General features: G+C 42.0%; 2 protein-coding genes across 3 annotated transcripts; both read left to right on the forward strand.

Annotated features, from left to right (window-relative positions):
* The first annotated feature begins 1,571 nt into the window (after positions 1-1,571).
* Positions 1,572-14,786, forward strand: hivep2b (HIVEP zinc finger 2b). Its single transcript, XM_040137897.1, has 7 exons — positions 1,572-1,716; positions 4,583-8,550; positions 9,220-9,377; positions 9,555-9,730; positions 10,248-10,346; positions 10,450-11,237; positions 12,219-14,786. Exons 2-7 carry the CDS (start codon positions 4,687-4,689, stop codon positions 12,636-12,638), a joined length of 5,505 nt encoding a protein of 1,834 aa, XP_039993831.1. The 5' UTR covers positions 1,572-1,716; positions 4,583-4,686; the 3' UTR covers positions 12,639-14,786.
* An 884-nt stretch (positions 14,787-15,670) lies between these two features.
* Positions 15,671-23,096, forward strand: txlnbb (taxilin beta b). Of its 2 annotated transcripts, none has more exons than XM_040138055.1 (10): positions 15,671-15,805; positions 18,127-18,409; positions 18,765-18,856; positions 19,003-19,173; positions 20,887-21,081; positions 21,406-21,525; positions 21,634-21,708; positions 21,799-21,891; positions 22,131-22,226; positions 22,379-23,096. In XM_040138055.1, the coding sequence occupies exons 2-10, from the start codon at positions 18,175-18,177 to the stop codon at positions 22,892-22,894; spliced, it is 1,593 nt and encodes a 530-aa protein (XP_039993989.1). In that variant the 5' UTR covers positions 15,671-15,805; positions 18,127-18,174; the 3' UTR covers positions 22,895-23,096. The 2 variants fall into 2 exon arrangements, with proteins under 2 accessions (XP_039993989.1, XP_039993988.1); XM_040138054.1 differs by having other exon boundaries at positions 18,160-18,409.
* Positions 23,097-23,299: the final 203 nt, after the last annotated feature.

Here is a 23,299-nt window from a genome sequence, read left to right on the forward strand (position 1 = left end):
TCAGTTTGCCGACTTTCATGACTCTTCTCTACTTGTACAACTGTTGTACTACACTTCAGCATTTACCCTTTTCCTGTATTTGCAACTTGTGGCCACGGAGACTGGTGGTCGGCTGCGGGAACGCAGTCTCGCTTTAATACGTAAGCAGCAATTTGACGCAATAGAGGGTCCAAGCCTGTTTTAACAACTTTATACAATTTACTGTTGAGTAGTGGCAGCTGGTCGAATAAATGAAATAAATGAATGAAATAATAATATAATATTTCTCTCTGAAGTGTACCGGAGTACAAGTTTCAAAGCAGCACAATGTACCAATACTCAAGCAAAGTAAAAGTAAATCAGTACTATTTTTAAGCACAGAATTTGAGTAGATGTATTAAGTGATCTCTGCTAGTTGCCCGCCCAGGTTCTTTTGACTGCTCTCCACGGAAATCACAGCAGAGGATGGCATAAAGTAGTGTAAATAAATAGAATTGAGACTGCATAAACATGGCATTTACCAAAGATAAACTTCGGGGAATCTAGTTTATATTGCTACATTCATGGAATGAGGTAAGTAATCTCAATTCTAAATATAATAGAGAATTTTATTAATTTACCCAAGGTGAATTTCCAGTTGTAAATACAAGACATGAAAAACAGGGTCTTTGGAATTTGGTTAATAAAAATAGTGTCAACACACTATTTGATTTTTGGTGAAATCTTGTTCGGAGGAAGTATTTAGATGTTCCGAAAGTTGTTGCCTTAATGTAGATGCTCCGTGTAATAATAGCGCCAGAGTAATAAGAGAGTAATAGCACCATGTCACACTGAACTCATACATCTGATTCACAGGATGAGGTTTGCAGCTGCACATAATCTGCAGTATTGTCCTAGTTTTTTGCCGTGTTAATGACACCCTCATCACGACTCTCTCCATTCACAAAGCAAATCCTGTCGTGACGGGAAGAACTGGCTCTGAACAGGCTGTGGGCGTCTCAGAATTCGGAGAACATGTCTAATTTTTGCAGCATTCCTCACAGCCAGCCACATGCTGTCTTTCTCATTGAGTTCCTCTCAGTATACACACTGAATAGGACCAGGCTGTAGGAAATGTACATTCAGAGCTGCTGCACCATGTGATTAGTGTCTTTCAAAGTGCTTGTCACTTTTGCATCTCACCTCTGCTCTGCATATATTCACACACTGTCCAACAGATTTATATAGATAATAACTGTTAATGAATACGGGTACCTGAATGAATTTGGGTCTTCGCCCAGATCACATCAGTCCAGGCTAAAATAAATGACTGAATCTGGGGATGAATGGACCGCAGCTATCGGGAAAGGTGATGTTTAGCTCTTTGCATCATGAGATCCGACCCCCAGCTTTGTGTGTAGTGTGAGGCAGCTGCTGCTGTGCTTTGAAACACAGCGAGAGAGGAAAAGCGTCCTTAAACGTGGGCTGTTGTGTAATCCCTCCCAGGGCCCCTTTGCTATTTTTGTGCCTGGGTCCGCACGTCACGGTTGGGTATTTTCTCTGGTGACTAGCTCGCATCAATAGATCTTCTAATGTACACCCAGTCAGCCAGCAGCTTCATGACTGATGGGACTTTACCTTGCTAATTTATTTCATTATTGTTACCCAGACACGAGGAGAATGGAGAAAAGGAGTATGCAGTATGAGGAATGTCACATGTGACTGTCGATATGGGACAGGGGACTATTCAAATGTCAGGTTTGTATGAGGATTATATTTGATATCTGAATGTCAGCTGCTGTATGAGCCGTGGCTTTTTTCCCATCTGACCGTGTGCTTTATGTCATTCTGATCACAGGGAGAGCTGCTGATTGATTCTGCATGCTATGTGCTGTGTTGTTGTTAGTGTACCACAGAGGCTTTTACCATCCAGCCTCTGGGAAGCCGGTCATCTCCTTATGATATTTATGGATTTGTTGTCAGCCTGAGGCTTCATGCCTGTTCCCTTTAATGGCCAACTTAGCCTCTAATGATGTAATGCAGCGGCATAACGATGCTCTCCATAGCCGGCATTTGTTTGCTCATTGTCCTCTCTCGTGTGTGGAAATCAGTAAGGGATGTGCCCCAACAATGTCGGCTGTATCAAATAAATGTCTCGATAAAGTCATTTCTTCATCCATGCGGACATACTGTACCACAGTCAGCCCACAATTGCCCCGAAACACACCTACTGCCACCCACCTGCCTCCTGTCGTTGCACGTCATTGCTGCCGTGTCATATATTTTCGTATAGGTGAGTGCTTGTTGCCGGGAGCGAAAGAAATTTGCAGGGAAAGGTTTTGCCGGTATAGTCTTTGTACAAAAAGTCTGAATCTGCCGAGAGACTTGTCAGTGAGACTCTGGATGTGTCGGTTCTGTTCCCCCCTCTGTCGTGCTTAGTTCAAAGGTATGCATTGTTTCTGAGGGTCTTATCTCGCTGTCACTCTGCACCCATATTCCCCTTCCCTCCTCTCATGGCTCACGGAGGATGGAAACTAAGCAGTGAGGTCAGACCGACCTTGAAAGGGAGCTCCCTACAAGGCCTCTGAATGTTGTTACCCCCAGGCACCCCACTTAGTTTACCTCTGTAAACCTCCCCGTTGAAACATGGACCATTCCAATCTGAGGCAGCCCCCACGCCATCGTTCACATACTATGCCTTCGTTATTTTTTTCTCTATCCTGCTCTGGAAGAAGCCCTCAAATCTGCCTGAAAGCAGAGCTACTGAACCATAAACAGCCAAAAGCGGGAATGGGCATTCATTAAAAGAGAAGAGAAAAAAAAAAAAGAAAAAAAAAATTAGGGGAGATTATCATCATTACAGCTGCTTTCAAGCGTCTCTCGGCATCTCGAGTCACCTTGGATTCATATCTTCTGGTTTATGCTGGAGGAGTGTGTGGCGTGCTAACAAAGAAAGAGAGGGAGGGAGAGAAAGAGAGTGAGAGTCGGAGGATGTCCTAATTAAGGGGAACTCAGAGGGTTTGAACCAGATAATCTTACATAACCTCGTTAGGGAGGACACAGCATTTGATACTGAGAAGATGGAAACGACGTGCCCTCAGAGACCCATCCCCTTGGTATGAGACGAAAAGTGTAGTGGCAAAACCAATTCACTTTAACCACGGGGGTCGATGATGTCTCCTGTTGGAGTCCGGCGTGTGTAGGTATAGTACAGTATGTGGTCTTGTGCAGCTCAGTGTGGAGACGATGCCACTAGTACCTCGGACAGGTACCTCGGACCTCAGACAGGTTAAAGGGGTTTGAATCCCACGAGAGGCAAAGAGCCTGAACTTGTTATATGATATGATACCGGCAATGGATACAACAGTTGCTGATACATTGGAGGAATATTTTGTTTTTTTAAATAGATATCACATCAGAAGGGTAGGTAGACTTGTCACACTTCACTGTCTACGCTCTAACCGTGTATGTGTTTTGGCATGCATCAAGACACATACCATACTTCAAATAATCATTTTTTTGTTTTTGTTTTTCTGACATTATGTCTCCTGTCCTCTTTCCTTTAAAGGAATTTATATGAGCAGATCATTTTCATTTTTTGGCACGCAGACCTCCAGTGAAGTTTAGATTTTTGCTAATACTGCGAAAAGGCCCATCTAGGGACAGGGGTTGCAAGTCAGCTTTGGCCCAGGTTCATGCTAGAGGCCTGTCTCTGTACAAATTAACATATAAATGTAGATTAATGTTTACGGAAAGCCAACAAGTGAAATAGAAGGTGGAAAGTTAAATCTGGGATATAGAATGGAAAAAAGTACATTGGCGGTGTACTTTGTTCCCTATTTTTCACAGCTAAGCATATGCCAAACACTTGTAGCAGACACCAACAATGCAAAGTTTTCTAGATTATATCCCTACATTCCCCCTCAGAAAACAGTTTTAAATGCTTATCATTTATTAACTCATATACAGACATTCGTACTTAAAATGGCAAATAATTTAATAAAAGTGATAATTCACATTAAGTAAAAGGAGTTGATTTTGAGATTGTTAAAGCATGCTGGAAGGAGACGGAGTTGTGATGATGGATTAGATTCCTATGTGATTTCCATTCAGCTCACACACAACACCACACTCAAAGCATACATATACATATATGTACAGCCATTGATGACAAACATAATACAGTATTGACATGTACCTTAAGCGCACCTACACACACACACACACACGCACACCTACACACCTAGCCATGTCCACAGGACTTCAGCAAAACTGGGGTATCTGCCAGGGTTGACACGAGGTACCTTTGGTTATTTGGAAGCTGGTAAATAGACAGATTTTTTCTTTTCCATTCCTGCTGTGGTGCAGCTCACGATGAATTTTATACTCACTACTATTTATCTGGAGGACTTTAGGGAAACCGCCTTGAATAGGTCTCACTCTCCATGAGTGGATTTGCACTCAGTACTTTTTTGTGCTCAAGAACTGATTGTTGAGGGTTTAACTTTCTTCCAATTTTTCATCTTGGTAACCTTCTTATGCATATGCTCCCAGTGTAGATTATTGCTGTTCACCCATCCGAATTTGAATTGTCTAATTTTCAATTCTGTCTTATTTCTTTCAGATGACCCTTCCCTGCAATCAATTCACATGTATGTTAATATCACTACAGTTACATAACAGATATTGTCCTTGAAAATCGATCCCAAAGAAAGTGACCTTGGATTCATGGAGTCACTTGAAACTAATGCAGGGGTGAAAAGCTCCACAGAGGGTCGGGACAGAAATGTTGCACAGAAAAAATGTACATCAGAGGCTGCACAGACAAGGAGGACTCCATCAGTCGAACTGGAAGGCAAGGGGTGGCACCAACAGATGCAAGAAGGTCAGAGCGGAGACACATGTGGTTTCAAAGAAATGTCTGACTCAGGGAAATCACTACAATTAAAAGATCAGCTCTCCCAAACTCAGTCCACAAGCCATCCAGACTATGAGGTGTCTTCATATCCGCTACAGTCCACAAAACCATTTCCCATTGGCAGACAGAAAGCTGTAGGTCACTTAGTTTCTGCACAGTCCCCAGGACCTGCATCTCACAGGAAGTCCCCCAGTTCACCTGAAGTTCAGTGTTCCCATTCAGGGATGGATCAGCTGTCAGAGACTGTCTGTAAGGTGGAACAGAGACCACAAAAGCCTGGGAAGTATGTTTGTGATTACTGTGGAAGGGCATGTGCCAAACCCAGCGTGCTTAAGAAACATATTCGCTCACATACCGGGGAACGGCCCTATCCCTGTGTCCCCTGCGGATTCTCCTTCAAAACCAAGAGCAATTTATACAAACACAGAAAGTCCCACGCTCACTCGGTCAAAGCTGGAACAGTGCCATCCTCAGAACTTGGTTCTTACAATGCCAGTACAGACCAGGGGTCTTTTGAAGGGGAAGGAGAGTTATTCTCTGATGCTGAGCAAAGCACGGACACGGACGAGGACACTCTTAATGACCCGCTGCTGCTGCTGGACTCTCCAGTGGAGGGATCAGATAACACTGCTGTAAAAGTACTAAATCTCATTGCTCAGAAAAAGGGAGCCACGTCGATGTCAGCTCAGGATGGTTCATCCCAACCCCAAGAAATCAATGCACCTCCTGCCGCTGCTGAGGCTAACCGTGCAATTCAATCTTGCACGATCAAACAGAGGCTTGCACTTCGCCTGTCTGAAAAAAGAAGCAGTGACTCTGACCACAATCTGTCCCTTCCAAGTCAGTCTAGCAAGGGCAGCACGGACTCCGGCTACTTTTCGCGCTCAGAAAGTGCAGAGCACCAGACTGGTCCTCCAAACACCAACGCAAAGTCCTATCAAGAAATCATGTTTGGGAAATGTTACAGGCCAAGCCCTAAACAGACAACAGCTTTTGTGGCCCGCAGCACAGAGTCAAGTGAATATACCGGGAAACGCTCAGAAAGAGGTGTTTCCCGGGTTTTCACCCAGGAGAAAGATACTGTTGAGTCAATCAAAATAAACACAAAATCATTCGCGAGGGAGGAAGTAAAAGAAACCCAGATAGACACTGGCTCTGATGTGGGGCCTCTGATCAGGAGCAACTCAATGCCAACGTCCTCAGCAGTGTGTCTGACCATGCCTCAAGCTCTCAGAGGCAGCCACTCATTTGATGAGAGAACAAGCACCGGGGGCATGAGGAGACTCAGGCGGCAAGCTGCTTTTGAACTCTCCGCACATGATGGGCATGCAGATACTGACAGCCATGGAAAGATGAGCGAGTGTGGCATTTCACCCTCAGGATTGGAAATGGAAAATTACCCCTCTATGGCGTCTAATATGAGCCATCAGAAACATGCAATGGAATTGGCAACCCGGAAGCGTAGGAAAGAGAAGAGGGAAGAGGAGGATTTGCCTGGTCTGTATGAGGGCCATCATGAACAGTGTGAAGAAATGTTTGACTCGAGCAAGGACTATGACTCCAAACAAGCTGCAGTGGGCATTACGTCTTTAGGGAAAGGACATTCTTCAATTATGCTAACACAGATGGACAGGTGTGACATGGACATATCAGTTAGCCCTGAAATTTCTGGTCGAAAAAACTTAGGGAATGTAATTTCAGTTATTCAGCATACAAACTCGATAAACAGGCCTCACGCTGAACAGTCAGAATCCTACAGGTATCACAGGCAGAGACAGGAAAGTATTTCTTCATATCAAGCTATGGAGGCAAGTGAATCGTATGAGATGGAAAGGAGTGATAGTAGACTAAAGCAGTCATTTCAAATGGGCCCCAAACTTGTGCGGCAGCCCAACATACAAGTCCCAGAGATTAGGGTCACGGTTGAACCTGACAGTCCAGAAAAGGCTCCAGAGGTGCAGGTGAAGGAGCCAGAGAAGCATGTGGAGGAGTTTCAGTGGCCTCAAAGAAGTGAAACTTTAGCACAATTCCCTCCAGAAAAACTCCCTCCAAAGAAGAAACGGCTACGCTTAGCTGATATTGAGCACTCCTCTGGTGAATCTAGTTTTGAGTCTGCCTGCACAAGTCTCTCCCGCAGTCCGAGCCAAGACAGCAACTTATCTTACAGCTCCACCTTCTCCTTTGACAGGGAGGAGAGCCTGAAGTCAGGCTCTCCAGCCAGGCAGGATGAATTTGGCAAACCGCTAGAGCTCTTAGCTGTGCCAGGGAGTGGGCACTCCCTCTCTGTGCTCAACCAGCGTCAACAACATGAAATGAGACGCTCCTCCTCAGAGCAGGCGCCATGTAACTTGCGCAAGGAGTTCCCAGAGGTACGCAGCATATCATTTGACTACGGCAGTCTTTCTCCAACATCCAAAGTTAGACACGTGGACATCAGCGCTGGCCACTCCGCTGTGAAAGAGAGAAGGAGGGGAAACCTGGTGCGACAGGAGTCATTGAATATGGACACTGAAGTAACACAAGTACCATCACAAGTGTTTCCGCAGTACCTCAGCAGCACCTCTCCTCCATTCACAGCACTTGCTGCTCTTCCACAGACTTTGCCAATATTTTCCACTGGGAATACATTTCCGCAGCTGTCACATCCAAGCCTGTTAGTTCCTGTAAGAATACAGACTCATGTGCCATCCTATGGCAGTATCACATACACCTCAGTATCACAGATTTTTGACAATCAGTATGAGAGTGTTAGCTCCACCACAGCCACCTCTCAACATCAAACTTCACGTTTGTCTGGAAATCTTGATTCTCATAATGTATTAGCTTACACCAGACCACCTTCAACGCACACCCTCAATGTTGAAGCCCTTGATTTGTCATCAGCTAAGCTCAAGACAGGCATCCCTCTTTCTCTGACCTCTAGAACCATATCAACCACTAATGCCTCCAGCGGTGGCGCGAACAAACGGATGCTATCCCCAGCCAGCAGCCTAGACCTTTTCATGGAGGTCAAGCAGCAAAAACGTGTTAAAGAGGAAAGAATGTTTGGGCAGATTGTGGAGGAGCTGAGTGCTGTGGAGTTGGGAAAATGTAATCTTAGTGAAGAGAAGGGACACAGGTCAGAGATGCAGGGTGCATCCACACCTGACTCACGTAGGAGTAAATTTATCGCACTTCAGCAAAAAGTGACAGAGGCCACTGACCATGGCGTTGAGTCTGCTATGGAAAGTAGCTCCTTGGAAACCAGCTCGCCTCCCTACTCCATGACATCACTTAGAGAAGCGAAAGACATTGGCATGGAGAAACAAGTGCAGATGGATGTGGTGGCACAGCTGGTTACCAGTCAAGACACCCTGATCCCAGATAATGAGCATTCAAGACTGTTATCTCAGTTTCCAAGTCTTCGCACGACGACAGGTGTGAGCTGGTGTTACCTCAACTACACCAAGCCAAGCTCCTCTCACAGCAACTCCCCTTTATCCTCCATGTACACCACCTGGTCTGTAAGTTCCCACAACCCAAACCCTCTTGAACTGAGCACTAGTGCTGCTCTGGCTCTGCTGCAGTCCAAGCAGAGGGGAGACAAGGTTATATACACTGTGGCTGCCATGTGTCAGCCTGGCACGGGGAAACTGGTTTCATCCCTAATCCTGTGGAGGCAGACCATGGAACAGGTGAGAAAATGATCCCATCTCTGTATTGTTTCTAAAGCATATTACTGCTGTAAACATTAAAAAAACAAAAAAAAAACTATTTGGTCTGGACCTTAAGAGTAAAAACCCTTTTATGACCTAGTAAGGGGTCATGACAATATCACCATTGTCTATAAGAAAATCTATTTATAAGGCAAATACTTACACTCAAGCTGCACTGGGCATCTTTCCACTTTGGTAGCTCCACTTGTTAGTAAGTGATAACCATTAGGAATGGACAAAGTTTTAAGGATCATATTACCCAGAATTTGGCAAACTGCACACTTCTAATCTTTTGGCGGAAGGTTCAATCACCATTGGCAAGTTTCTGAAAAACAGCATTAGCCCATTGCTGGTTGTGACATTAGAGATTTGACAAAAAAATACAGAAAGTATGTGTTGGCAGTGAAAATACAAGGCACCAAAACTGTGTTTAGGTAAACATCATGTGACTATGAAGTCTCAGTCTTGGCAGGAAATCCTTGAAAATCAACTAAATTGGGAGTTAGTTGGACTTTTCCCCCTGCAGCGGCATAATGCATGTTTGCAAAATATGCTGTGTAAAACCATGTGTGAAAGCATCACATTACGTTGTCGATGCGGTGTCCACTTAAAATGGCTGTTAGCAAAATGTTTGTTCATCTGATTCAGCTGCAGCGGAAACCGGAGCCCAAAGAGGTGGACATCACCTACGGGAAGAAGGTGAAAGACATCAGCTGCAGAGTGAAAACTGCCAAGGAGGAGTGGAAAGAGAGGGAGGCTACCACAACCCAAACAGCGCCAACACGCGTTAAGATCTTCGAAGGAGGGTCAGTCAAGATATTAGTTATCATAATACTTGTCATTTTTGCTGACAGCAATTACAGCAGCTTTATTAGGGTGTTAGAAGATGTGCTATCTAAAGGGTTTTGCTTTTTTTTTTACCTTTTCAAGCATATTTTATTTTGTATTTCTTCACTAAAATTTAGATTGCATCCATCTTTCAGGTACAAGTCCAACGAAGACTATGTGTATGTCAGAGGTCGAGGCCGGGGGAAGTACATTTGTGAGGAGTGTGGTATTCGCTGTAAGAAGCCAAGCATGCTGAAAAAACACATCCGGACCCATACAGACGTGCGACCATACATCTGCAGGGTCTGCAACTTTGCTTTTAAAACTAAAGGTGGGCATGTCTATAAGCTTCAAGACAAATGAATTATACTCACTGTAGAGATGTTTGAAAAGACCCATTACTTTTAAGTTTATATTAAAGAAATTGGAGGTTATCAGCATTTATTTTGACTATTAATGAGTGAAAATTCACTAAAACCAATTAATGACACAAAAATGTGTGTAAATATCAGAATTTAAAAATAATATTAGCAGCTGCAGTAAAAACTCTGAAGTTTGTGCTAGACTGTCGTGCAGAATCAGCAACTCAGTTGTACTGTCTCCTCGTTTTTTTTTTCACTTCTATTGTTGGGAGTTGGACTTGGTTTTCATAAAACTGACCAGTGTCCTATTTGTGGTAGGACAAACAACTTTCGGTTGTATGGGGGCATAAAATTCAGGTGAAAATCTGTCTACACAAATCTGCTCCTTTTAAAAATCCAGGTATTTTTTTGTGAAAATTGGTAACAATTAGTAAAATTGGATCAAAACCATGAGTCTTACCTATTATTTGTTTTATCTTTCTATAGGAAACCTGACTAAACATATGAAGTCAAAGGCACACATGAAGAAATGTCTTGAACTGGGAGTGTCAGTGACGATGGATGAGACGGAGATACAGGAACATGGTAAGATACTGGCATATGTAATATTCTTGCATATGCATGAATTATACCAAAATTTATAAAAATGCCAAAATTTTAACTAAATGGATGCCCTTGTCTTTTAAAGTTGACGACAGCCAACAAGAGTCTAAGACAGAGGTGGCTGTCACAACCAAACATCAGTTCTCAGACGCAGAGGAGTCTGACGGTATGGACGAAGAAGCTGATGAAATCGATGAAGACGATGATGAGGATGAGGAATATGAAGGCGACTCCACTCCAAAGATGCGTTCAAGAAGTACAAGTCCTCAGCCGTGTGGAGTTACTTCTCTGTCAGTTACAGCCACGGCTGCCATCCACGGCTGCTCCCTTGTCTCTCTGCCTGGCACCGACATCCGCCAACAGCCCTCTGGCAGGTGGACGGGCTCGGACCATCGACCTGTCCTCGCCACCGACCAAAGAGAGAAGTCTGTGGATGAAGACTCTTTGACCATGCTGTCTCCAGACCAGGCCAGCTTTCTATTTGATCCTTACTCCTCTTGTCTGCTCTCTCCTGGCTGGGAGTCTCCTATCAGGGAGCCCTCCCCTTCACGTCTGCGTTACCCATCCCCAAGGCGAGAGCTCTCCCCGCGAGGTCGCTCCTCTCCCAGATGGGATACCTCCCCGCTGAGGCCCAGCTCACCCAGCTTCACACCCATTCAGCACCTCTCCCCGGTCTCGATTGAACGACCCATGTCTCCTGGATCGGAGCTGGCTGGAAAGCGAGAATCCTCAGTCAGGGGCCGGCAGAGGGTTGTGCTGAGAGCTGTTTCACCACGTAGAGGCTCGCATCAACACAAAGGCAGCGGTGATAAAACCAGACACCAAGCAAAGATGGAGATGGCTCAACAACAAGGATCCTTCGAAATGGAAATGGTATATATAATATAATATGATAATAAAATAATAATAATAATAATAGCATGATGCAGTCTGCACCCAGTACCTCCGCCAAGTAGGTCTTTAGTCCTCTGTGTTTATTAATCTGTTTTTGTCAGATTAATAAACAGTTAGTAAGGTATTTTAAAGAACCTGTTATCAGGTTTTGATTAAATTTGGTAGAAAGTTATGCCATGGGCAAAAAAATTGGTTAGTGTTTGATGCAGATTTAGAAACAGTTTTAATCGATTTCTTAACATAAGATGGGGCTGTTTGCGATATTTTTTCAATTCTCTGATGAACTACTGATCCTACCTAACTGAAACAAGACAGAGTCTACAGCCACGCTCCGTCAGGCTGTACTTAGGCCCAGCAGTGCTTTGGGCTAAATGCTAACATGCTCACAGTGGAAATGGTAACATGCGGATGATTAGAAGGTATGATGTTTAGCATGTCCAACATTTTAGTTTAGCATGTTAGCATGCTAACATCTGCTCATTAGCACTAAACACAAAGTACAATGGGCAAAAGCAATGGGCAAATTAAATTGGACCTCCAAACCACAAATATCATCATCATAGTGGTGCTAGAGCAAAAGTCAGAGAATCAACAAAGTCAGTAGGTTTCATCCTCTGGGGACCATGAATGTCTGGATAAAATTCAATGACAATCCATCCAATAGCTGTTGCGATATTTCAGATTGGATCAATGTGGTGGAAAGACATTGCAATCCCTCGAGCCTTGGCGCTATTTGGCTAAAAATTTGGCACATACAATGATTTTCTACAGTTTTCTTTTATTGAAATGACAAGTTTAGGGGATTATTCTGTTGTGGAAGAAGTATACATTTTCTGAGTGCTATAATAATGCTGTATTTCTTACATTTCTGCATTTGTTCCAGCTATTATATATTTTCACATGAGAAATTATCTTGGCACTGCTGAAACTGCTCATAACGCTGCCAATATGTCATTTCAGGATCAAAGGAGCAGCTTGGCTTCTGCTCTGCCTGGTGCTGCCAGTTCTCATCACCAGAACATCCTCAGCCACCTCCCGCTGCACTCCCAGCAGCAGTCCCATAGTTTGCTCCCCATTGTTCCCGTCGGAGGGCTCCAGATGTTACACTCCCCGCCTTCCTCAAGCACTGATGCCCCCCCCTCCTCGGCGCCGAGCCCCCAGAGCAGTGAAAGCCAGCATTGCAGCAGCAGAGAGGGATCTGTCTACGGGCCCGAGATGGGGGGACAAGACATCAGAGGCCAGAACCAGCATTCCTCCCATCAGGCCGCTCAGGAGAAAAGCCTCAACCCCAGCGTCAGGGACAGCAGACAGGAGGAGAATGTGCAAACCTGCTTGAAAGCCATCGCCTCGCTGAAGATTACCACAGAAGACCCTCATTAAGACCCTCATTGATCTGATCCAGGAACAGACGCCCCCCTGCTACACCTGCAACCCTGTTGTCCTCAGCCCTTTAGGCACATAACCTCATCTTTATCCCATTAGAGGCAATATAAAAACACTTCCTCTGGTCTTGAACATACCCCAGACAGGTCCTTTTGAATCTGAGTGGAGATAAAACCTTCACAGTGAAGAAGAAACCTGTCCTGTCTCTTGTGCTCTTCTCTTCAGAGACTCTTTGAAACGATTGAATGAGCTGCAGGATGGTTTGCAAGGTGGAGAATCATTATTGGGTGCAGGTGCAATATGGAAAGATATTATGCTAATATGCCTTTGTTTGACATAGTAGTTTGCATACAATTGCACATAAATTATATTTATGGATTCTGTACAAATGTCCTTACATATACTCTTTCTTAGATGCATACAAACAGTGTATTTTACTGTATGTGTACTTTCAAAATAGACTGTTGTTTAATGTAATCATATCAAGGTGTGATGCAGTAGTGCAGTAAATAAAGACTACGTATAAGGGAAAAAGTATGTGTATTATGAAACAGTCTGACCAAATTTCAAGTAGACGCTTCTTGTGCAGTTTGGTGCTTCTAATCAAGCGGCAAGGGTCTGTGCCTTTTTTTTGCTTTTCATCATTTCTTTATCAAAAGGTTTTTCAATAAGGAAAAATGTCGAGGTACCCTATTTTGATGGCGCTGTCGGTGAGTTCACTCAAAGGAGAGCCTTTCCTTTTTTGTTCTGTCAGCTCTGCTGACGACGGATGCAGCTTGGTTAATGTGAAACAATCTTAAACGATATTTCTTATGTTGCATTTTTTCTTAATGTTGTGGTTTTTATCTTGGTAAAAATGCATGGGGTTTGCTATTGCACAAAAATAGAGGAAGTTAATATGTAATTATGAATACTGTAAGATGTATTTATACATTAGAACGTAAGCACTTATTGATACTGGTAAATATTTGACTACTATTTATATGGTATATCTGTACTTATGCAGCAGTGATGCAGTTATGCAGTGAGCCACGCTAGCATTGCTTTTGATCTCATGTCTTTGCTTTGATTAAACAAACAGCTTTTTTCTCTCTTATACAGATGACCATAAACATTTTATGAGTTTTGACGATGCACTTTCATCCTTTCATTTCTGATGTTCAACTGACTCGGTCAGTTGAACCGGGGGAGTAAGACATGTTGTGTTCTCTTGTGGTTTTGAAACATTCCAGTTGTTTTTCATGTTTCTCATTGTGTGAAACATGTTGCACACAAATTCAAGGGGCTATGATGATCACTCAATAGTATGTTTTCTTGCATTTCAAGTGTAACTGGATAAATCAATATCACTTACTGTAAGTAATACTAAAGTAATGATGTTAACAGCGTGAGTCGGTTGACTATTACTGTGCTTCAGCTCAAAATGTAAGTAATCATTCACCAAATGCATTACTTCTTCTCTGTATATATACGTGTATTTTTATGATTTAAACTATTTTTGCAGTGTTGAATTCTGAAAACTTTTTATGTGGATTGTTTATATCTCTTTAAGAGGTAAAATGTCTGCAGTTGTCACAACAGAAGTTTAATGAGGGCGAAAATAAGCACAGTGTTGATCGCTAACACCGTGTGTCTCATCTTTAAAAAGTGTATTCACATCTTCAAATGGTTATGTTACCAGTTTGAGATTGGATTTCAAAATCAGAAAACGCTTTGTTCACTCATGTTTACATAAAAAATTTTTTTAAAGGTGCACTGCTTTAATTTTGTGTTTCCCTTTCTGAAGATGTATGTAGCTTTGATTTCAAGGTTATGTAATTTTATTTGTCGTGATAACGGTGCAGAATGCTCATAAAAATGTGAAGGGACAGTGAAGCCTTTTATTTGCTTTTGCATACATATGTATTCTGATTGTGTTTGTGTTTTGTTTTTTATTGTGTATTCATATTTACTGAACTGCATTGTGCCTCTCATGTCTATGAAATTCCCTGTAAAAAACACAGAGGACAAATCATTTTACCTCTCAGCTAAGATTTTTTGAGGGAAAAACCTCAGTAGCCAATCCGTTGTTTAGCTATTTGCATCAAAACTGGTTAGTCAGGATGGAGTGCCTCTTTTCTGCTATGGGGAATTTATTGTTTGGTGCTCTACTTTTTCAGATTAAATTCAAAATTGTTTTAAAAGAATATACTTCTAACCCGAGGATGTGTGTTGCAGCTTATTTCATGTTTTAATGGCTTCTGTACCGTTCCTCCTGCACATTTCACGATTCTTTAAATTAGAGCACACAAGGAAGAGTTTTCAGATGAAATCATTCACGTTTTATCTTGAGAGGGAGTGTGGGGGGAAAAAAAACAAATCTCCATAGTGAAAAATTGGAGCGAGTCCTACCAGTGACATCCTCTGGTGAATAATTATTACTGCAGTCATAACATGGCACGAGAAAAATAAATGAATCCTTCCAAAAATAGTTCTCACCTTGTGGATAATATTCAACCATTTTCAGGTTCCACTTTACTGCGTTAAATTCAGCAAATCCGCATCATCTCCACAGTAGCACATACTGTGTACTGTACTGTAAGTAAATACTGCATGTGTTAAGCATACATTGAGCTAGGAAATGACTGATCTTAGAGCGCATTATGCCGGCTCTGACGCTCTTCTCGGGGTTGGGGAGGAGGTCTGTTCTAATTCTGGCCAAACAGCGAGATCGTTCATTTTTTTTCTCTCCTGCACAGTGACTAGGCCTGTCAGACCCATTTGTTAGAATAATTATATGGCTTTTAACAGCATCCCATCTTAAAATAAAATTAGTAGTGCATTGGTTTAAAGCAGCAGAGGCATTGCATAAAATGGCTGATTAGGATCTAAACAGAGAAAACATTCATACACTTTCAGTATTCACACAGCTACTATATGTCATACTCTGGTGTAAATTCATGCCAAGGTAATAATCAGACGAGGTGATTTGTTTTTTATAAGTGGGGTGTCCTAGACAGAGACAGAGACACTATATGTCTCTGTCCTCCCTCTCTCTGCACAGAGTGAGCTGTGCTCCTCTGATTTATTTTGAGGTGGTCGTATCACAGCTGTTGTATCTGTGGTGGATGCCTGGCCTGAGCCCCTCGACACTCTTCCTTTTCCCCCACTGGCCCTTGGTCCTGGTAAGAACCCTGTTTGCTCCTTACCCTGCTTCTTCAGGGACATTTACACTTAAATAACATAAAAATAACTACATCCTGTGCTTTAAATGGTTTCCAAAGCTCTTCTTATTCTTAAAAGTTACTTATAACTGTTTGTCTGAATTAGATAGCTTTCTCACGCTCTGAAGTTTGTTGAAGATGAGAAGACGTTAAATTAACAGAGACTTGCCTATGTCATATTTTAACAGATAATAGTTCCATTTTTTTAAACATAACTTCTGCACTAAACTAAACTGCTTAATTTTATGATTGTGCACTATAACTGTTGTTTCCTTGGACACTGAAGCAATCACTAATTCCTTTTCCTAGAGTCATGTATTTTTAGTTGAACTTCCATTCGGATATCTGCCTCATTTTAAAATATTGAATATAGATGGGATTGTTCATGTCATATTGATGTTTTAATAGTTGGAAAATGCAGCTTTTGCATACACTACTACTGACATTGACATCAATAAGCGTGGATTAGAAATAAATAAATAACTTGCCCATATTAAGAAGTTCTTAAAATAGCCTGTGGGGCCTGGAACAGGTGCCATGTACTCCGCTTGTGAAAGCACAGGCAGTGTGAAGGCTGCACTAATTTTATGCACGTAAACAGACTGTGGCTGTGAGCCCGTACAACACAAGACAGACACAAACTAAGGCACTTAATTTCAAATTGATGTGGTACACTAATAAGCTTTGTTATCATTTTTATTATCACTGGTGGTGAATCACTTTTATCGCCAAAAAAGGCAGAATCTTCCAAATTTTGCCTGAGTAGAGCATAACATGCTGTCAAGACCAAGAAAAACGGGTGCCTCAGTAGCAGCTGCTGCACAGAGTATACAGCAGACTTTTAGTGCCTTGCTCAAAGCCACCATGATGATACCTCCTGGGGAACTAAAATTTGGGGTGTAAACTGGGAAACCAAGACACAAATGGACTTTTCTGAATTTTACTAAACCTCTTCCATTAACTAGAGGAGGAGCTTCAGGCTTTCACCAGGGGAAAAGAAAACAGTTAAAAGACACTATAACAATTTTAATTCGCAAATGGATCGCAAAGTATAGCCCGAACAACTGATTTTTTTGAGGCTGATACAGCTATAAGTGTAAATACGTAACAAATGTTTTTGGTAAGTATCCCTTAAATGTTTTTACTCCTATGAATTGTGAAAATAAAAAACTGAGCAGAACATTTTACATCTGAAAATCAACTTGTCAGCACGCTCTTTGTCTTGTTTATCATATAGCATACACACAGATATTTATATATCTGCAATAAGGCTGCAGCTAACAAATATTTTCATTGTCGATTAATCCGCTGATTATTTTCTCAATTAGATAGATTGAGCTTAAAAAATAGCAGTACATTTTACAAAGTCCCAGAGTCCGACGTGACGTCTTCAAATGCCTTGTTTTGTCTCGGCAATAGTCCAAAACCAAGAGATATTACTTTTACTGTCATATATCACAAAGAAAGGTAGTGAACCTTAACATTTGAGAAGGTGGAACCATCAAAGGTTTTTGCATTTTTGCTTGATCACAATAGATTTTCTGTCTTTTGACTAATTGATTAATGAACTAACATCGTTGCACCTCTGATCTACAAAATATCTCATACAGGCCAATATATCAGCCCGGCTGATTTATCTGTCTAGCTGTATAGGTCGTGTTCACGGTCGCAGTAGGAAAAGCGTAGGTGTAAATATAAAATGAATTATGGCTAAATTCCATTTAGCTGCTCCAGTTTCAGTATCGGGCATGATGGCTCACTGCCATGTCTTACTGGGACACTTGAAGAGAGCAGGCCATTGTTAATGTTATTACAGTAGTGACAAATGTGTTTCTACTACTATGACAAGTCGAAATGTTTGCTTTGAAAAAGGCCCCTTTTTGTCATATAGCCTGAAAAATTAATTAATTTAATTAATTAATTAATTAATGTTTTTTTTCCATATTTTTGACTCAATGTTTTGCTAGAATAGCTTTTGAAAAAGCCAAAATGAAGTAACCAAGACACGTTAGGAATCACTCTGGAGCCAACAATAACTCGATACACTGGTTGGCTGAACTCCGGCAATGTTAAAATTCATATTGAAAGTCAGCCTGGATGATTCACAGTGAATCCAAGTATTCAAAAAAGGTTGTCGGTCTTTGCTCCTCTTTCCTCTTAAGTACTGACCCTTCTCACAAGAAGGAGTGAACATGTGAATAGAGGTCAGAGTTTTATCATGAAAGACAAATCATTTAGATAACAATGTGAGGATGAGATGAAATATCTCTTTTATTCCTCAGGCCCTTTACAGAAACCAACTCTTTCCCTGTCAGTACTAGCTCATAATAATGGAGGCTTGTCAGGAGAGCAGCCCTACACCCACAGGTCCCGAGGCGTCACCAGCCAAGGGTCGGCACATTGACCTGACAGAGGACCTGGGCCAGCAGCTGGAGGACATCATTAGCACCTACCAGGCAGCCGAGATTCCCGCTGAGCCAGAGGACACGGAGGAGATCACATCCGTCAAAGAGGCGGACGCCCGCAAGGACCAGAAACTGGAGAAAAAGATGCTCAAAAACCTAGGTGTTTTGTTTTTTCAAAAGGTTTTATTGATTTTAGCTGAGGTGGGTTTCATTCAGCTCGGTCAGCAGAAGTCCAAACTGTACTGAATCTGATAGGTGTGTAGGCAGAGCTGTAATGTGTGTAACTGCATCCATCTGCAACAGAAGTGCATGTATAATAGTATTTCCATATGCCTTTTACATTTTGTTCAATAGACTCAGGTGCCAAAATTATTTTTCACAGTTTGGGGCGACAGACGTCTTGTTATCGCGAATGGTTAATCCAAAAATAATTTCACGCATATTTGCTGTAGTAAATAACTTAAGATTTACGTATCAGCGAGATGTTTAACTTAAAATTCTGTGTGGCTGTTCAGGAAAGGAAGCCATGCTGCTGATGCAAAGTTTGAACAAACTCAACACTCCAGAACAGAAACTGGAGGCCATCATCAAGAAGCACGCTGAGCTGGTGAGAGGATGATGAATGAAGGGGCAAAGAGAAATAAAAAAGAAAACAAAATTCTCTCCAGAGCTAGGCTGGAAAAAGGATTGGTATTCAGAAAAGATATCTTCTCCCTATGGATATGTGGTAGATTTTTCTGTGTACTTTTGCAGTTGGAGGAGCATCGCAGTGATCAGAAACAGCTGAAGGTTCTGCAGAAGAAATTGCTCCAAGTGATGAAGGAGAAGGACCAGCTGCAGAGCGAGCACAGCCGGGCTGTGCTGGCTCGTAGTAAACTGGAGGGGCTCTGCCGAGAGCTGCAGAGGCACAACAAGACCTTAAAGGTACTTCAGCTCCTGACGTGACTGCTCTACATGTAGTAGTAGTAGTAGTAGTAGTAGTAGTAATAGTAAGGAGTATTATTTAAAATGAACTAAATACTAAATCCACTTATGGTATCTGATCTACTGAAATTGCCAGGTGCTGATAGTAGAGTTTTGGTACCAGGTGTTGTCACCATATGGTGTGCTCTACAGGAGGTGACATCAGCTGGCACCAAAGTTCAGCCATTATGTCAAAGCTCAGGATTTGACCTCCCAAACTGCCACACCCACAACTCACGCTGTGAAGTCATGTGTTATTCAAGTCTACAGTTTCCAAAAGATATTAAAAACACTATGTCAGACAGATTTTTGGGAAATGTGAATGAAATAAGGCACATGGCACCTACAGTCTACATAATAGATGTCAAATCAGTGAAAAAAGTGACTTTAGATTGCTTGTTTTGTTCAAACAACTTTCAAAACCCAAAGAAATTCCATTAATCATCACGTATGACAAAAAAGCAGCAAATTCTCACAATTGAGAACCTGGAAAAGCAGTAGCAAATGTTTGGCATTTTTACTTGAAACAAGATGAGGTCAAAACCAAGTATGTGGCTGGACCGCCCTTTATCTGTTTGCCCCTGGCCTACTCTCTTTGGTCACATATACAGCAGTTTAATGCAGCTGAATTCCCAATAAAGCTGTTCTCATTTACATGTTTTTCTGTTTCTGTTGTCAGATAACGGAACAAGTATAAAATAGTGACTGAAACACTAATTGACTGAAAATCCTGATTTTATGACCGCAACATCATCTGACAAAATCACCAAACACATAAATTGAAGACAACAGCTGTGCTGTGATTTGGGCTTTATTTACTTTTAAAATAATCAGTCAGGGAGAAAATTAGAAGCTCATTCACATCAATGTCAGCTGCCGTGAGTTCAACTGAATGAGATGCATAGAGCGTGCCTGTGGAGGGAAAACCCGACATCAAACTGGCCACTCTCTTCTATGGAAAGTAGAAAAAGGTTTGTCCAAAAAGTCGCTAGATTTGTCGCTAGGTGCTTTTGTGAAGAAAAGTCACTAACAAGGTGTGAAAAATCTGTAAACCTAGTGACAAAGGCGCCAAATTGGCAACGCTGCCCATAAACGCCTCCCTGATGATGCAATAGAAACTATTTGCAGCAGTTCATTTTGAAAGAGCAACAGCATATGGGGATACTTGAACACTTGGCGACGAATGGTGTAACATCTGCACTCGGTCACTGACATTTGTGTTTAGAGGGCTGGCCCCGCTGTTGCGGTCCAGCCAAAAAGACTGAGGCAATAAAATTATTATCAAAATAATATCTTTATAGATCTATATCTATCTATAGAAGGTATTCCAACTGATTCTAGTGTCTATATATACTTATACAGTCACTAGACGTACTTTGCAATAAACTGGCCACTCAGCTTTCACTAACTTTTAGCCACCAGTACAGTATGGCAGCCAATTGGAGCAGCAGCTAATTAACTGAGAAAATGGGGATGTGAGTCTAAAAAAAATGGGCTATTCACTTTTAGGTGGGACGGTAATACTAGTCAAAAATGCAGGGACACCTGGGAATTATAGGTGTCCCTGAATTATATGTGTATATAAAATTAGAACATCTATATACTGTATGTGTTAACTGCAAATGCATCTTGTGCGGTGTTGTTTTAGCTCTAACATCCATCCCTGAAACACAGGAGGAGACCCTGCAGAGGTGCAGAGAGGATGACCTGAAGAGGAAAGAGATCACCACCCACTTCCAGGGGACGCTCAGTGAGATTCAGGCCCAAATTGAGGAACACAGCAGCCGTAACACCAAGCTGTGCCAGGAGAACAGCGCTCTGGCAGAGAAACTGAAGGGGCTCATTTCACAATACGACCAGCGAGAGGCGGTAGGGATCCTGCCACATGCTAATTACACATGAGTTTAGACCAGACAGTCACACGACATTTGGTCAGTTACAGGAAAGCATTAGAATGTGAATTTTTCCTCCCAAACTACTACACACACTTTTGACATTGCCTGAACCTGTGTCAAACCTTACAAATCTGGGCCTCTGTGCCACTATCAAAGATGAATTATTTGTAAATTTGACCCAATCCCTCCTTTTATTAGCTATAGTATTTCAGTTTTATGTAGCCAAAGCTCCCAAAGCAAGAAATGAAACAGTTTTCTGTTTGAAAACGACTCATAAATTCACCTGAATGTCTTCCAGAACCTGGAAAAGGTCTTCAAACACAGAGACCTTAAAGAAAAGCTGCTGGAAACCAAACTCACACAGGCTAACATGATACTGAAGGAGGCAGAGGAGAAGCACAAGCTGGAAAAAGAGCATGTACGTTCGGTGTATCAGATTTGTCGAGTGCTACAAGCATTTTAATAACATATTTGTAATTCTAAGCCCCTAATGCTCATTTTGATGAAATATTTAAACATTCCACAGCTGCTTAAACAGGCGGCAGAGTATAAATTGCAAGTGAAGGTCATGAAGGAGCAAGAGATCGATATGAAGACCCAGGTACATAAACAGGGCATCATGGGCAAAATTGGCTTGTTTTTGTACCTCCCTAGAAACGAGTGAAATGTTTTTCTCACCATTTCTCCTCAGCTCGATATGTACTCCAAGAAGTTTGATGAATTCCAGGGCACGGTATCAAAGAGTAACAGTGTCTACAGCAGCTTCAAACAGGACATGGACAAAGTAAGAATGGTTTTACAGAATATTTGAAGTCAGCCTTGAGATACTGGTTAGACTATTTAGTTTATCTGCAAATATTGAGATAATAAAAACAGGAATAAGAGAAAAAAATCCCATGAGATTTACAATAACACTTCAAAAATCTGACAGACCGTATAATCCTACACTCTATGGTGGCAATTATTTTTAGAAGTTACTTTGATTATGTGCAGTGTAATGTGATTTTTGTGCGTGTGTTGTAGATGGCCAAGAAAATGAAAAAGCTGGAGAAGGAGTGCCAGTCATGGAAGACTCGCTTTGATGGCTGCAACAAGAGTCTCATTGACATGGTGGCAGATGTAAGAAATAATATTCTTCAGTCATTTATAGCCTAAAACAAGGATTGTTTTAGGCTATAAATGCAAGACCCACTGAAAGAAATCTGTGTACTAGAAAAGACAAAGATTTCCCGACTTTTACTGTATGTTACATACGTTTTTATCCTTTACAGAAAGCGATCAAGGAAAAGGAGTTTGAGCTTGTCACAATCAAGAACCACAAGCTTGAGAATCTGTGCAGGGCTCTACAAGAGGAGAGGAAGAGTCTTTATGAGAAGATGCAGGGAGCCGGAAGTCAACCAGACGTCAACACCGCTGAACCCACAGAGAAGGAGGTCTCTGAGATGCAGGCGACCCCTAAAGACCCAAAAGATGACCACCCTGTCCAGAATACTGAATCCCCTGCCACTGCTGCCCCCACTGGGACCCTGACACTCGAAACTCCACTGACCAAGGAACTGGTTAACCTGAAAGCCGAGCAGGCCCGTCTGAAGGAGATTGCCGGTTCCTTCACAATCTCTCATATTATACCCACAGAAACAGTCGCTAGCCAATCACAAGGACACTTTGAGAGCGTCCTGGAGTCAGAGGACAACTACATACGGGAGAGCAACAGTGAACACCTCCAGGAGGCCAAGGAGGATGGATCCCAAGAACAGAGAGATTTGGAAATGGAGTCAGTTGATTAATGCTTCAACTACTGTGAAAAGAAACCTGGTCCATGTGAGATTCAGAGCAATAAAATGAAAAATGCTGGATTTAGTGTTCATTGTCTGACCTGATATGGCAAGATTTAAGAGAAGCTTTGTTTTATGTCCTTCATCAGGCCTCACTACATTACAACTAAGCCGCTTAATGGCTTGGCATGAAACTCTCCCGGTTGATCATTCGTATTAAAGATTACTGTGTTATAAAATATCTGGTTCTTTGATAAAAAGTCAAAGGTACAAAACGTGAGAAAATAAGAAGAATCACTGGGCTTAAAGCTTGTCATGTGTGCACTAGAAAACTAATAACAGAATCTGCAGCTTAAAATCAATCCTCTTTTGGATCTAGGTCAATTTTCCATATAATAAATAATACTATTATAGCAT

This window comes from Xiphias gladius, chromosome 10 (assembly GCF_016859285.1).
Source record: "Xiphias gladius isolate SHS-SW01 ecotype Sanya breed wild chromosome 10, ASM1685928v1, whole genome shotgun sequence".
NCBI classification, from domain to species: Eukaryota; Metazoa; Chordata; class Actinopteri; order Istiophoriformes; family Xiphiidae; genus Xiphias; species Xiphias gladius.